The sequence below is a fragment of the Mizuhopecten yessoensis genome, unplaced genomic scaffold (assembly GCF_002113885.1).
Source record: "Mizuhopecten yessoensis strain PY_sf001 unplaced genomic scaffold, ASM211388v2 scaffold4231, whole genome shotgun sequence".
In the NCBI taxonomy this organism is placed as follows: domain Eukaryota; kingdom Metazoa; phylum Mollusca; class Bivalvia; order Pectinida; family Pectinidae; genus Mizuhopecten; species Mizuhopecten yessoensis.
Genome location: NW_018405441.1, coordinates 558,248 through 574,139, shown reverse-complemented (window position 1 = coordinate 574,139; position 15,892 = coordinate 558,248). Strand labels below are relative to the sequence as shown.

The following is a 15,892-nucleotide window of genomic DNA, read 5'->3' as shown; positions in this document are numbered from 1 at the left end:
CTGACATACATAATATTGTTCCACACTGACATACATATTATTGTTACACACTGACATACATATTATTGTTCCACACTGAAATACATATTATTGTTCCACACTGACATACATAATATTGTTCCACACTGACATACATATTATTGTTCCACACTGACTGTTCCACACTGACACACATATTATTGTTCCACACTGACATATATATTATTGTTCCACACTGACATACATATCATTGTTCCACACTGACATACATTTTATTGTTCCACACTGAAATACATATTATTGTTCCACACTGTCATACATAGTATTGTTCCACACTAACTGTTACACACTGACATACATACTGTTGTTCCACACTGACATACATCTCATTGTTCCACACTGACATACATATTATTGTTCCACACTGACATACATAGTATTGTTCCACACTAACTGTTACACACTGACATACATATTGTTGTTCCACACTGACATACATATTATTGTTCCACACTGACATACTTATTATTGTTCCACACTTACACACATATCATTGTTCAACACTGACAAACATAATAATGTTCCACACTGACACAGATATCATTGTTCCACACTGGCATACATATTATTATTCGACACTGACATACATATTGTTGTTCCCCACTGACATACATATTATTGCTCCACACTGACATACATAATATTGTTCCACACTGAAATACATATCATTGTTCCACCCTAACAAACATATTATTGTTCCACATTGACATACATATTATTGTTACACACTGACATACATAGAATTGTTCAACACTAACTGTTACACACTGACATACAAATTATTGTTCAACACTGACAAACATAATAATGTTCCACACTGACACAGATATCATTGTTCCACACTGATATGTATGTCAGTGTGTAACAGCTAGTGTGGAACAATACTATGTATGTCAGTGTGTAACAGTCAGTGTGGAACAATATTATTGTTCCACACTGACATACATATTATTATTCCACACTGACATACATATTATTGTTCCACACTGACAAACATAATATTGTTCCACACTGACACACATATCATTGTTCCACACTGACATACATATTATTGTTCCACACTGACATACATATCATTGTTCCACACTGACATACATATTATTGTTCCACACTGACATACATATTATTGTTCCGTTGTTGATTGAATACCCATGTTTATTGGTTGTCTTCATTATCATTCGTGTATGTATACTTATCCCCTCAGCACTCAACATCTAGTCAAAACGATGGTTTGGAGGAAGAGGAGTCAGAAATTACCTTGGAGGAACTCCTGGCCAAGGTCGGACTACAGGACAAGCTCGAGGTATTCCATCAGGAGCAGATTGACATGGAGTCACTGGTGAGTATTTAGGGAGGAGAGGAGGGAGACAATGGGGTAGAGGTATTCCATCAGGAGCAGATTGACATGGAGTCACTGGTGAGTATTTAGGGAAGATAAGAGGAGACAATGGGGTGGAGGTATTCCATCAGGAGCAGATTGACATGGATTCACTGGTGAGTATTTAGGGAGGAGAGGAGGGAGACAATGGGGTAGAGATATTCCCTCAGGAACAGATTGACATGGAGTCACTGGTGAGTATTTAGGGAAGAGAAGAGGGTGACAATAGCGTAGAGGTATTCCATCAGGAACAGATAGACATGGAGTCACTGATGAGTATTTAGGGAGGAGAGGAGGGAGACAATGGGGTAGGGGTATTCCATCAGGAACAGATAGACATGGAGTCACTGGTGAGTATTTAGGGAGGAGAGGAGGGAGACAATGGGGTAGAGGTATTCCATCAGGAACAGATAGACATGGAGTCACTGGTGAGTATTTAGGGAGGAGAGGAGGGAGACAATGGGGTAGAGGTATTCCATCAGGAACAGATAGACATGGAGTCACTGGTGAGTATTTAGGGAGGAGAGGAGGGAGACAATGGGGTAGAGGTATTCCATCAGGAACAGATAGACATGGAGTCACTGGTGAGTATTTAGGGAGGAGAGGAGGGAGACAATGGGGTAGAGGTATTCCATCAGGAACAGATAGACATGGAGTCACTGGTGAGTATTTAGGGAGGAGAGGAGGGAGACAATGGGGTAGAGGTATTCCATCAGGAACAGATAGACATGGAGTCACTGGTGAGTATTTAGGGAGGAGAGGAGGGAGACAATGGGGTAGAGGTATTCCATCAGGAACAGATAGACATGGAGTCACTGGTGAGTATTTAGGGAGGAGAGGAGGGAGACAATGGGGTAGAGGTATTCCATCAGGAACAGATAGACATGGAGTCACTGGTGAGTATTTAGGGAGGAGAGGAGGGAGACAATGGGGTAGAGGTATTCCATCAGGAACAGATAGACATGGAGTCACTGGTGAGTATTTAGGGAGGAGAGGAGGGAGACAATGGGGTAGAGGTATTCCATCAGGAACAGATAGACATGGAGTCACTGGTGAGTATTTAGGGAGGAGAGGAGGGTGACAATGGAGTAGAGGTATTCCATCAGGAACAGATAGACATGGAGTCACTGGTAAGTATTTAGGGAGGAGAGGAGGGTGACAATGGGGTAGAGGTAATCTCACTGATAGTACATAATGCCAGTTTATGGTAATTGACATATATCGGTTAAAATGTGTAGTTATTTGCAAAGTTCAAACACTTTGCAGAAACATAATAATAAGCTTGTGAAAAATACATTGTGACACAGTGAATCATGACAAGTTAAGTTAACAAGTAGTCCTGGTTTGGAAATTCATCATCATTGAATTTCATGAATGATATAAGTCACTTTCTTGCTATAGTCATCTTAGAAAAAGAGTGTTGATCACGATTTCAAATTTCACTTAGCAATATTCTTAGAAAGTTTCAATAATGAATATATATCTGTCTCGCTAATTAATATGTCGCTCCACAAAAGCCACAAAAAAGTCATGAAAAACCCCATCATTAGCAAATGTTTTATTGTCAACTGGAGAGATTGACAATAGAGTGATGAAAAGATTATTTCTCTCTTAAAACCTCCTTCTTTTTATCTGACAATGAAACGTTGAATAAATAAGCAAACCAGCTTATAATTAATACACAAATGTAAAATACTGTCCTAACCTTTAACGTGAGATTTTGAGATATTTTGGTATAAAGTGTTACATTACAAGACTTTTTTGCTATTGTGTTAACTTCAGGGATTTAGATCATTCAGCAAGAACCATTCAACAATACTGGTGTAAAAATTATCCTGTACAGGATAAGATCTTTAGTAGATGTTAGTATTATCTGTTCATATCTGTTGTAGTATTTAAGTCTTAGCATTTTCTCAATTCTGATTGGCTGATGAGTCAGTGATTTTATTTCGTATATTTTATTGTTGTACAGAGCATGTGCAGTGAAGGAGACCTCAAGGACCTAGGACTTCCTATGGGACCCAGGAAAAAACTTCAAGGACTTCTCAAGGATGAGCAACACAGGAAGGTACTGCTCCTTGTTTATTTCAAGCACAGCAAATCTACCAACCCAAGATTGTATTGTACAGTTATCAGCCCAAATCTACCAGAGCTGAATTTGTACAGCTATGTTAGATCATGTAGCTCTGATATTTAATGTCAGGAACACCTGCTGTATTAACCATATGTGGATACACATGCAAATGTACAGTATTTTAAGTGTTTAGGAACCATCAGATTCTTTCAAACAATCAAAGTAACTATTAATGAAAATATAAAATGATGATTTTGTCTTGCAGCAAAGAAAATCTGAGCGAGTAGACAGGAAAGCAAAAGAAGACATAGAAAGGAGGATACGGGAACAACTGGAGGAAGAAATGAAGTCTCAGGCAGCTCAAAGTAAACCAAGGTAACAGTTGTCAGGCAGCTCAAAGTAAACAAAGGCAACATTTGTCCGACAGCTCAAAGTAGACCAAGGTAACAGTTGTCAGGCAGCTCAAAGTAAACCAACGTAACAGTTGTCAGGCAGCTCAAACTAAACCAAGGTAACATTTGTCAGGCAGCTCAAAGTAAACAAAGGCAACATTTGTCCGGCAGCTCAAAGTAAACCAAGGTTACAGTTGTCAGGCAGCACAAAGTAAACTAAGGTAACAGTTGTCGGGCAGCTCAAAGTAAACCAAGGTTACAGTTGTCAGGCAGCCCAAAGTAAACCAAGGTAACATTTGTCAGGCAGCTCGAAGTAAACCAAGGTAACAGTTGTCAGACAGCCCAAAGAAAACCAAGGTTACAGTTGTCAGGCAGACCAAAGTAAACTAAGGTAACAGTTGTCGGGCAGCTCACAGTAAACCAAGGTAACAGTTGTGAGACAGCTCAAAGTAAACCTAGGTAACAGTTGGCAGGCAGCTCAAAGTAAACCAAGGTAACAGTTGTCAGACAGCCCAAAGTAAACCAAGGTTACAGTTGTCAGGCAGCCCAAAGTAAACTAAGGTAACAGTTGTCGGGCAGCTCAAAGTAAACCAAGGTAACAGTTGTGAGACAGCCCAAAGTAAACCTAGGTAACAGTTGTCAGGCAGCCCAAAGTAAACTAAGGTAACAGTTGTCCGGCAGCTCAAAGTAAACCAAGGTAACAGTTGTGAGACAGCTCAAAGTAAACCTAGGTAACAGTTGTCAGGCAGCTCAAAGTAGACCAAGGTAACAGTTGTCAGGCAGCTCAAAGTAAACCAAGGCAACAGTTGTCAGGCAGCTCAAAGTAAACCAAGGTTACAGTTGTCAGGCAGCTTAAAGTAAACCAAGGTAACAGTTGTGAGACAGCCCAAAGTAAACCTAGGTAACAGTCGTCAGGCAGCTCAAAGTAAACCAAGGTAACAGTTGTCAGGCAGCTCAAAGTAAACAAAAGTAAAATTCTGTCTAGCTGCTCTATGAGTTCGAAAATGAAATTAGTATTTACAAGTTGAAAGTCATGAAATTTATATATATGCATATATCATATACTGTATCAATGAAATGTTTTGCATTTAACTCTTCAAACTGTTTGCCAAACGGATGTTTTTGCATTTTAAATACTGCTGATAGATATTTTTTAAAACAATTAAAACACAAAATGTCATGACTAAATACAGCCCGTTTGTTTTACAGTGCGACCCGCTCGGCCAGTATTAATGTGGAGTATATCCAGGGTGTGTCGGGGACAGGGCGACCAATGGTAACCTACCCACAGCTAGCATTTAAACCTAGCGCCTTCATCGCCATGGGATCTCCTATCGGCATATTTCTTTCAGCACGAGGTCTTGACAAAGTCGGTGAAGATTTTAGACTTCCAACATGTTCAAGATTATTCAACATTTTTCATCCAGTAAGTAAATTTAATTGTATCAAACAAGTGCAAAATAAAACATCACTTGATGTAAAAAATCAGTATTTGTCATTAAACTTCTCTCTTAAACAAGAATAGATGGGTTGTCAGGTGGATAGTGGATAGCATATTACTTGCCTTTTATCAAGACATCCTGGTTTGACTCCCCAATCAGACATCAAAAGGTATTGGGTCACCTGCCCGACCATGTGGATTGTCTCTGAGTACTCCATTATCTTCCTCATAAAAACCCTCTGTAGGCTTTTATCTAGGCTAACAAGTGATCAATATTACAAGTCGGAAAAACTTGTTCTATTTTTGTCGTAAATATGTCAGTTTATATAACATTATGTGTGTTCTGTATTTAATTTTATTTACATTTGGTTTTTATTTTTTTCCAGTTTGATCCTGTGGTGAGTAGTAAAGTTTCATCACATAGCAATTGTTTACAGGTTTTCTTATCACTATGTTTTCTTACAAAAGTTTTATTTCACTTGCTCAGGTAAAAAACTTATTTACGTATGTATACTGACATTTGGTCAACAATTTCATGTTTGTGCTAAATTGTTTTGCATACTTTTCACGTAATTTCATAATTTCTGTCTAAAAATTAAGTCAAAAATCTTAGGAGCAACAGAGAAATATGACAGTACCAGTATGTGGAGGTTTATTTTGTGATACAGAAAATGTGAGAGATTTTGCACACGATTTAATTGTGACACCTTGTATGCTGTGTTTTACAGGCCTACTAATTGTGACACCTTGTATGCTGTGTTTTACAGGCCTACTAATTGTGACACCTTGTATGCTGTGTTTTACAGGCCTACTAATTGTGACACCTTGTATGCTGTGTTTTACAGGCCTACTAATTGTGACACCTTGTATGCTGTGTTTTACAGGCCTACTAATTGTGACACCTTGTATGCTGTGTTTTACAGGCCTACTAATTGTGACACCTTGTATGCTGTGTTTTACAGGCCTACTAATTGTGACACCTTGTATGCTGTGTTTTACAGGCCTACTAATTGTGACACCTTGTATGCTGTGTTTTACAGGCCTACTAATTGTGACACCTTGTATGCTGTGTTTTACAGGCCTACTAATTGTGACACCTTGTATGCTGTGTTTTACAGGCCTACCGACTCGAGCCTTTAGTTACTTTGTCAGCTGTCAATATCAAACCGGTGCTTATACCACATCACAAAGGCCGCAAACGGCTTCACCTCGGTAAGTCAGGTAGAAAGTAGTAGATGTTTTTATCTAAATTACATGCTATGCCAGTGAATTATTGACACACAGATAAATATAATATGATATTATCCAGATCTGACTGTTAAATTTCCATGTTTTCCTCATGCTACATATGTGTTACCTGATAAAGGAGATGGAATATAGTGACATAAATGGGTGAGTATTAAGGAAGCAGGGTTCTACGATTTAAGATGAGCTAATAGGCAAACCAGTACAGAATGAATTAATAGCAAGGCATCACACATTTACAAACTGTGTGTTCTCTCATTCATTAGGGCTGTTTCGTTCAAGCAGACTAACTGGTTTGCCTTCCCAGTTCATTAAATTTGTATCAAGACCAACTCAATTCATCACCCCATGAAATTGATCAAAACAAGATTCAATCCTTAAATATAATACAGTTTTATCAGGGATAAAACCTGATGAACCTGCATATGCCTATACAGGCCTTGAAAGCCTTAACTCTGGTTCAACCAGTCCAACAATTTGTAAGGCTATAAATAAAGCTGCCTTGTTTAACAGTTGAGTTTTAGTAAGAACATTGTGTATTATGACCTTAGATAAGTAGTATGACCTTAGATAAGTAGTATGACCTTAAATAAGTAGTATCACCTTAGATAAGTAGTATCAACTTAGATAAGTAGTATCACCTTAGATAAGTAGTATGACCTTAGATAAGTAGTATCACCTTAGATAAGTAGTATCACCTTAGATAAGTAGTATCACCTTAGAAAAGTAGTATCACCTTAGATAAGTAGTATCACCTAAGATAAGTAGTATCACCTTAGATAAGTAGTATCACCTTAGATAAGTAGTATCACCTTAGATAAGTAGTATGACCTTAGATAAGTAGTATGACCTTAGATAAGAAGTATCACAGAACTGGATCAAAGGTTGGTTATGCTACTGTTGTTCTAGTATAAGACTGATTGGTAGTCTTGATGTTCTGGGATCAGTGGATACAGTGAAGATACAGCATTATAACATAAATACTTCAAACTTTATTGTTATTATTATTTCTATGTTTCAGAGCTAAAAGAGAGTTTGTCTAGAGTGGGTGCCGACATAAAACAGAAGATTGTGGACTCACTGAAAAGTACCTGGACCACCATTAATGACTTCGCCAAGGCTCACCGCAGTGAACCTACACTTGGAGATTCACTGGAGCAGCAAGTCGATTCTCAGATATCTTCGGTTATGCATGACCTGTCACAGGAGGAAGACGATAAATTATGTAAGTTGCTGGTGAAGATCTTGTTTGGAAGGTGTGTTGTACATTTAAAAACAATGCATGGACCTTTTTATTAACTATTAAATCATAATTTTTATAATGTTGTTTGAAGCACTATCAATTTCCAATTAAAACCGTTATATGTGGCAGATTCTAATTGTACATATGACTATGGTCGTTATCTAGTTTTGCGCTAGAGGATATTACTCTGTAGCTCGAAAGGTGGAGTGGCGGACTGGGGACCTAATGTTTGATCCCCCATCATAGCACACTACTCTCTTTCCAGTTACACAAAGCAATACACCAATTACCTCCCTTTATTGCTTATATAGCCTTTGTAACAATAGACAACTATCTCCCTTTATATCTATATCCTGTTACCTCCCTTTGTAGCTTTATCCTGTTACCTCCCTTTGTAGCTTTATCCTGTTACCTCCCTTCGTAGCTTTATCCTGTTACCTCCCTTTGTAGCTTTATCCTGTTACCTCCCTTTGTAACTTTATCCTGTTACCTCCCTTTGTAGCTATAGCCTTGAACTTCCCTTTGTAACCGAAGCCAATTATCCCCCTTTATAGCTATATCCTGTTACATCCTTTACAGCTTTAGCCTTTTACCCCACTATCTATTGCCTATTACCTCCCTTTGTAACTTAAGCCTTTAACCTCCCTTGGTATCTATAGCCAATATTGCCTTATTCTGTATCTGAAGCCTAATAGCTATACTCTATTATCTCCCTTGGTAGCTTTATCCTATTACCTCCCTTGGTGCCTATGGACTATTATTTCCTGTTGTATTTATAGCCTATTACTTCCCTTTGTAGCTATAGCCTCCAGCCCTGAGGAGGATATCTACATGGGCCAGATGAATGAGGGACGACGTATTGACTACGTTCTACAGGAGCGACCAATAGAGAGCTTTAATGACTATCTGTTTGCCCTGGCAAGTCATGGATGCTACTGGTAAGTCTCAGTATTTAATACCAATTTTTCAGTGGATTATAATGCCATTGATAAATGTTTGTAGCTGGTCCAACTATTTATATATGTGAACTTGCCTATTTATAAATTGCATTGTTTTATCTGTTTCTTTTGTATGTTATTATGCATCAAGATAAGCGATAGACTCGTGAATGTATAACACTTGACCTTTGACCTTGTCTGTTCACTCTTATAGGGAGTCGGAGGATACAGTTTTACTTGTGATACGAGAGTTATATGGCCCCATGGGAATTCTGCCTGAAATGCCAGATTCAAGTGGAAAGCGTCTTTACACTGGTCCGCCACCTACAGGACTCCCACCAACAGGACTCCCAAGAGGGATACAACAAGTGCCCATGATGCCACAGCAACCTGTAGGAGGACCTCCACAACCGTTCTCCCCACAGGTGCCCCTGATGAGTCAGCAGACCAGCGTACCATTAATGACACCTCCATCAGGACCTAATATCAGTCAGGGGCCCCCTATGGGGATAGCTCCACCTCTCCAAGGTTTTATGCGAACAGGACCAAAATAAATTCATCATTCACTCTCAAGGTATTTTCTTCATGTTGATCAAAAATGTTCTGTGAAAAATGATGATCACATGACATTTTTGACTGTAGTGTTTCATTTTATTTCAAATCCTACGAAGCCAGGAAAAGTTAAAACAGATGTAAATTGTTAGTGAATCCATTGAAAGGTACCCAAGCTGTAACTAACTTGACATGCCATATATTTCTTGGTAATTAGCAAAATAGGGACATTCTCTGGGACATTTTGCTCATTACAAAGTATAATCCGACACATATTGCTGTGCGTTTCTAATTTATTAAACTAACTGTTGCATGTGACATACTGTTAGTGTTTCGTCCTTTAAGTGTTTTGTTGAGAACAGTCTTTTTTATGTCAGATGTTTAGGAGATGAAGATATTTTTTTCAATTTTTGGGAATTGGCCCAAAAGCATTAACATGATTGTAGATATCTGATTTGAATGTCGAGTCATTCAAGTGCCAGTCGAGCCATAATACTTCTGTGAAATAGGTTTATAAATAATCACACAATGCCATATGAGAAAAACTAGTCAGGCCTGTAATAATCTTAACATTTTAGTTACATCATATGGGCTAGGAGAGCTGTAAAATGTGTCTTATTAAAGATGAGAAGTCCTTTTTATGTGAACATACGAGTCTCATTATTATCCGTTGATCTGCTTTCTTCTGGTGCATATATACAACATTTAATGGGCTCTGTTTCCGTATAATTAGGAGAGGTGTCACATTTATTTTGTGCAACCCTAGTAATATTTTTGTAAAATTTGGAGTTTTTAGCAACTCAAATATTACGTGAAATTAAATTCTATGTAAAGCATTAGCATGTGTGTGGTTCCTTATTGATTGTTTAATCTTTATGAGGAAGAGAAGTTAAATATTTATGTCAGTATCTGATACATAATAAAATTTATGATAAGCACATGTCCACAATTAAACTCACTCCTGCTTACAAACTTCACACCCAAGTATTATTCTTCCTATATATAGATTCAGTCAAATTTAGGGGCAGATCCTTTTTTTTTTAAGTCACCGGAGCCTTACCTCAAGTGACCTATTGCTATCCGTCTTTGTTCTTGCGTCGTGCGTCGTGTGCCATTCATTAACATTTTATATTTTCAACTTAAGCTGAAATACTGGCGAAGGGATTTCATTAATACTTCATCGGAATGTTACTGACGTCTCCCTGATCAAGTGTTGTTATTTATCGTGTCGATCAGAAATCCAAGCCATTTTGAAAAACTATTTCAAACATAAATTCAAGTTCTGCAGGGCCGATTGAGCTAAAACTTGGTAGAAATGATCGACTCATGGTCCTGACAAAGTGTTGTAATTTTTCAGGTCGATTAGAAATCCAATATGGCCACCACAACAGCCATTTTGAAAAACAGTTTCAAACTTAAAGTCAAGTTCTGCTCGGCCGATTAAACTGAAACTTGGTAGGAATGATCGACTCATGATCCTGACAAAGTGTTGTTATTTTTCGGGTCGATCAAATATCGGATATTGCCGCCACAGACGCCATTTTGAAAGAAAAAAATAATCAAACTTAAAGGCAAGGTTTACTGGGCGTATTTAACTGAAACTTGGTAGGAATCAACTCATGGTCCTGACAAAGTGTTGTTATTTTTCGGGTCGATCAGAAATCCTATATGGCTGCCGTTTTGAAAAAATATTTCAAACTTAAAGTCAAGTTCTACTAGGCCGATTTAACTGATTTAAATCATCATACATAGGTAACATTTTATATACTGGCAATTTGGACCCAGCAATATTCATTAGCCTAGAAGATATAACACTAGCAGAGATTTTTCTCAAAATGTATTTTTAAATCATTAAGTTCGTCCCTCTAGATGACACTGAAAGAATAATGTTTGTTAGTAACAATTGTTTTGGTACACTATGTTATTGTCACAGATGCTGATATCGACCTGTGGTAGGCATGTTTTAATTCAAGAGGAGTAGGACATTGAACAGTGTGACATTGAACAGTGTGACATTGAACAGTCTGACATTGATTTGCCTCCACCTATCACCAAAGTGCTAATACATGTACGTGTTTGGATAGAAGTGTGTGTTCTATGATCTGTTATTGTGTTATATACCCTCAATGTCAGTAAGTATACATATGTTCTATGTATTGATCACATGACTGTCACATGACCACCTCTGTCCTACCTCTGTACATGTTCACAACACCTACTCTTATATCCAATGTAAGGAGGACCTCCTTAGGCCCATGGGAAATGAAGCCAGTGTGATGCTTTTGTTAACAGTCAAATATTATAATAGTATTCCTTGCTCTTTTTTTTTTCAACTTTTGCAAATGCTAAATATAGTTTGGCCATTGCAATACTTAACGTTTATCACCAGTAAAAAGGCATCTAAAACATGTGATTGTACGTCACGTTATGGTATTACTTGTGATATGACCATGAAAGAAGGATTTGTTCTACTGTAGCAGGGGTATGTGGTTATGTACAGGAAGACAATAATTGTATTGTTTATATTAAATTTATATAAAATAATCTTCTTTTGTTGAACAAAAATGTTAACCATTATTAAGCGTATATAAAATGTTCACCTTGCCCAGCCCAATATTCCCAATGATAAATAAAGTGATTTGTCCTTTTCCTTGTATGGTTTCCTGTGTATTTATCGTAACTAACTTTAGTTATCAGTATGAAAGGTGATTTATCTGTAGATATAGCATGTCATTGACAAAGTCACTTTGGCATCAACTGATATAGGTTTATATCATTTAAGATATTTACATGGGGACAAAGCAAGTGTAACTTATTTTATAAAAAAATGAAAAGTGTGCTTTAAGATTAGTAAGATTAGTAAGATTAATTCATTTGTGAATAACATTCACGTGGCTTGCCAATCAGATGTCTGCTTCATCTAGGATATAGTGTGTATCTTCCTCAATATAGACTCAGCTTGTGTCAGACAACTAACATTCTGGCCACAGAGGTTGGCCTACCCTGCCCCCCCCAGATGATCCCCCCCCCCCGATGATGAAAATCTCCTGCCATTGACATCAGATTTCTGTCATGTTGATATATGATATATATATATATATAAGATTAACATACATTTTAGCAATACATAAATGCTCATGTTCATAAAAAGAATTTTACAGGATTCACATTAAGTGGAAATTATTTTTTGTAACAATTATGTAGCATAATACATCCTTACTCATTTACCCCTGCAATTTTATAATGAACTATTCCAACTTTTGAATTGGAGGAGTTCAAAGGTATCTTCAGGGGTGAATGAGCTAAGGAAGGAAATGTTGAAAGAGGTGACTTTTATCAAACTCAGAATGTGTTGTTAGGTACATGTGGTTAATCTATGAATTTAATTCCTCACCAGATATCGCCTGAGACAACTACAGGTTTACACTGTATCAGTCTACAAGTCTGTCAGTGCATCACATTGTCCACTTTATACACAACAAAACAAAGAGTTAAAAGTTCAAAAATGTATTGAGTCTAAATTTAAAGTAACTTGTTCAGGTTATATTAGTTATCTTTTGGCATTCTTAGGGGCTGCTCTCTGTTACTTAATCTAACTACAACATAGTTGGTTACAAACATATCTATCTACAGCAAAAGGAAATTAAAACAACACACTTAACTTAAAAGAAGAGTGGGGCCATCCCCGGCTTGAGCGATCTCAAGCTGGTGACTAAGATAAGTTGTGGGGTGATCCCCAAGGCTTGAGCGATCCCAAGCTGTGGAGCGAGTAGCTAGCAGGCGGCCCTGCAAACAGGCATCGAGCGACCCCGGTGCCTGAATGTTCAAAGTATAAGTAAGAACATGGTTTACAGGGCGATCCCCAACAGGCACTTACACAGTTATACTCCAACTAGCTAAGCACGCCCTATAGTCACCTACCCTAAAACTATGTTAGATTACCAAAAAGCAAACCAGGATTAAGAAATGTACGTGACTTAAAGGGGGTGCTCCCCGGCAGGCACACAAACTGGTTATGATTGCAAAAATAAAAATACAACAACAAGCATATAATGAATTGGGGGTATAATTCCCCGAATTACATGTCCAAATCGAACGAAGGTTACAGATACAAATGTAAATGTGATGTAACAGAGCGAGAGCCCCCAAGAATCCGCAAAATACCTCACATACTGTGTCATCTACCATGGCCAGACTTTGTGTGCAAGTCCCTCTTTAGATGGAAGGGGGGGGGGGTAATACTGGGTTTCCTGCCCCTCACTATTTACGGAGTTATGGTCCATTGTTGATTTTTTCATACCGAAGTTTGTTTCAGAACGTGAGGGCTATAAGTTGCTTTTAATAGTCAGCTTTGTAATATATAAGAAATACCTACAACTATGCTAATATTGATGTTCTAACCAGGAGGCTTAAATAACTTAGGTCTATAGTGGGCTAACTTAGTAAGGAAACACTAGCAACTATTGACTCTAGATTGCAGGCTACATATCATGCTGTTAATTAAAAGCAGCTCTCATTGTAAATCCTCCAAAAAAGAATTTTTTAATTACATGTATTTAACCCTTTCAGCCTATGTAACTTTAGTAGACTCTACCATGCATTGATATGGATTAGTCTATTATGATCTACAATTGTGAAAGGGTTAAGTGGTAGTGAGTGCAAATTTCCTTCAGAAATGAAATAATTGACCTAATTTGTGATAAAAATTTATTTGTGATCCAAATATTTATGTTAGTATTGACATCTTGTGTGAACCAGGTTTTAACCTGTTCATTTCAAAGTCAGGGTTATTGATAACAAGTCCCTATCCTTCATATGGTCACATTTCTCATTCCATTTGTCACATGGTACTTGTGATATAGAATATTTCCAAGATAATGTTCAACTGGCCAGCTACATGTCTTTTTGAATTGTCTATAAAATGTTTTCAGTTTAAAACGGATTTAATTAATGTCACTAAACACTTCTGTAAAGCCAGAATCAGTCTTGGAAGAACATTTAATGATAAACATCAAATGAAACAATTTATGCAACATACTTAAATATTTAGCATATTGTAAATACTGTATTTAACATCGATAAGAAAATGAAAACTCATTCTTTGAACTCATTTCTTTCCACTAAAGTTATTGTTAACCTTTTGACATTTAGGTAGTGGTGTAAGGTTAATTTTAGGCTGAGATATGACACCAACATTGATATGCTTTATGAGAGATTGGTTTCCATTGCAATCATTTATCCCATGGAAACTGCATCAGAGGTTGTGCTGAGCACAGGGGCAAGACAAGTTGATTAATAATTTTAGGGATAGTCTATCAGTTTGTCAGGTCCCTGTGACTTGTCACAAGTATATTTTGCTTTAGAATTTGTAAGAATGAAGTGTGAATGTAACATTTCCTCTGTTATATTTTGTCAAATTTTAAATGTAAATACAGATTCCAATATTTCAAGATGTTTGCATGACTTTTTATTATTTCATTTGTCAATCTCTTCAGAGTAAAGTTTGTGTATGAAAGAAAAGAGAAATAAATTGGTGCTGTGACTGTAATGGTGTTTGTATGTAATTATTTTAAAGCCTGTTTCCTCATCTTTGTGATCCTTAGATAACAGGAAAAATCAGCATCATAAATTAACCCTCACGTTATAACATTTCCTCTAATAATTCACCAGAATGTTCTGTGTTCCACACACTATATATATATATACAATTTAAGTTCCAAACAAAACTATAAGGTTCATGTACCGCCTTAGACTGATCCTAGTTGTCTCAGTTACATCCAAATGTTCTGTAACAACCAGTGATACCTTACGTTTATTGTGACAAAATATCCCCACTGTTAGAGTATATCATATGTTAAACAATTAATACTTTGTATTTGCATAAATCTGTGTGTATGTTGTTGTACCAACAGACAAAGAACCTTAACAAAGAGATCCATATCTGTGTGTATGTTGTACCAACAGACAAAGAACCCTAACAAAGAGATCGATATCTGTGTGTATGTTGTACCAACAGACAAAGAACCCTAACAAAGAGATCCATATCTGTGTGTATGTTGTACCAACAGACAAAGAACCCTAACAAAGAGATCCATATCTGTGTGTATGTTGTTGTACCAACAGACAAAGAACCTTAACAAAGAGATCCATATCTGTGTGTATGTTGTTGTACCAACAGACAAAGAACCTTAACAAAGAGATCCATATCTGTGTGTATGTTGTTGTACCAACAGACAAAGAACCTTAACAAAGAGATCCATATCTGTGTGTATGTTGTTGTACCAACAGACAAAGAACCTTAACAAAGAGATCCATATCTGTGTGTATGTTGTTGTACCAACAGACAAAGAACCTTAACAAAGAGATCCATATCTGTGTGTATGTTGTTGTACCAACAGACAAAGAACCTTAACAAAGAGATCCATATCTGTGTGTATGTTGTTGTACCAACAGACAAAGAACCTTAACAAAGAGATCCATATCTGTGTGTATGTTGTTGTACCAACAGACAAAGAACCTTAACAAAGAGATCCATATCTGTGTGTATGTTGTTGTACCAACAGACAAAGAACCTTAACAAAGAGATCCAT

At 37.2% G+C, this 15,892-nt stretch overlaps 1 protein-coding gene across 2 annotated transcripts in view; it reads left to right on the top strand.

Moving 5' to 3' along the window:
* The window catches only part of LOC110448742 (phospholipase DDHD2-like), a 39,077-nt gene extending 28,670 nt beyond the window's left edge, over positions 1-10,407 (top strand). For both annotated transcript variants that reach the window (XM_021495163.1, XM_021495162.1), the window contains 9 exons: positions 1,244-1,378; positions 3,390-3,485; positions 3,757-3,866; positions 5,093-5,309; positions 5,711-5,722; positions 6,443-6,536; positions 7,591-7,794; positions 8,612-8,750; positions 8,965-10,407. In XM_021495163.1, the coding sequence (XP_021350838.1) occupies positions 1,244-1,378; positions 3,390-3,485; positions 3,757-3,866; positions 5,093-5,309; positions 5,711-5,722; positions 6,443-6,536; positions 7,591-7,794; positions 8,612-8,750; positions 8,965-9,304 (1,347 nt within the window). In that variant the 3' untranslated portion in view covers positions 9,305-10,407. The remainder of the gene's footprint in view (positions 1-1,243; positions 1,379-3,389; positions 3,486-3,756; positions 3,867-5,092; positions 5,310-5,710; positions 5,723-6,442; positions 6,537-7,590; positions 7,795-8,611; positions 8,751-8,964) is intronic.
* The last annotated feature ends 5,485 nt before the right edge of the window (positions 10,408-15,892 follow it).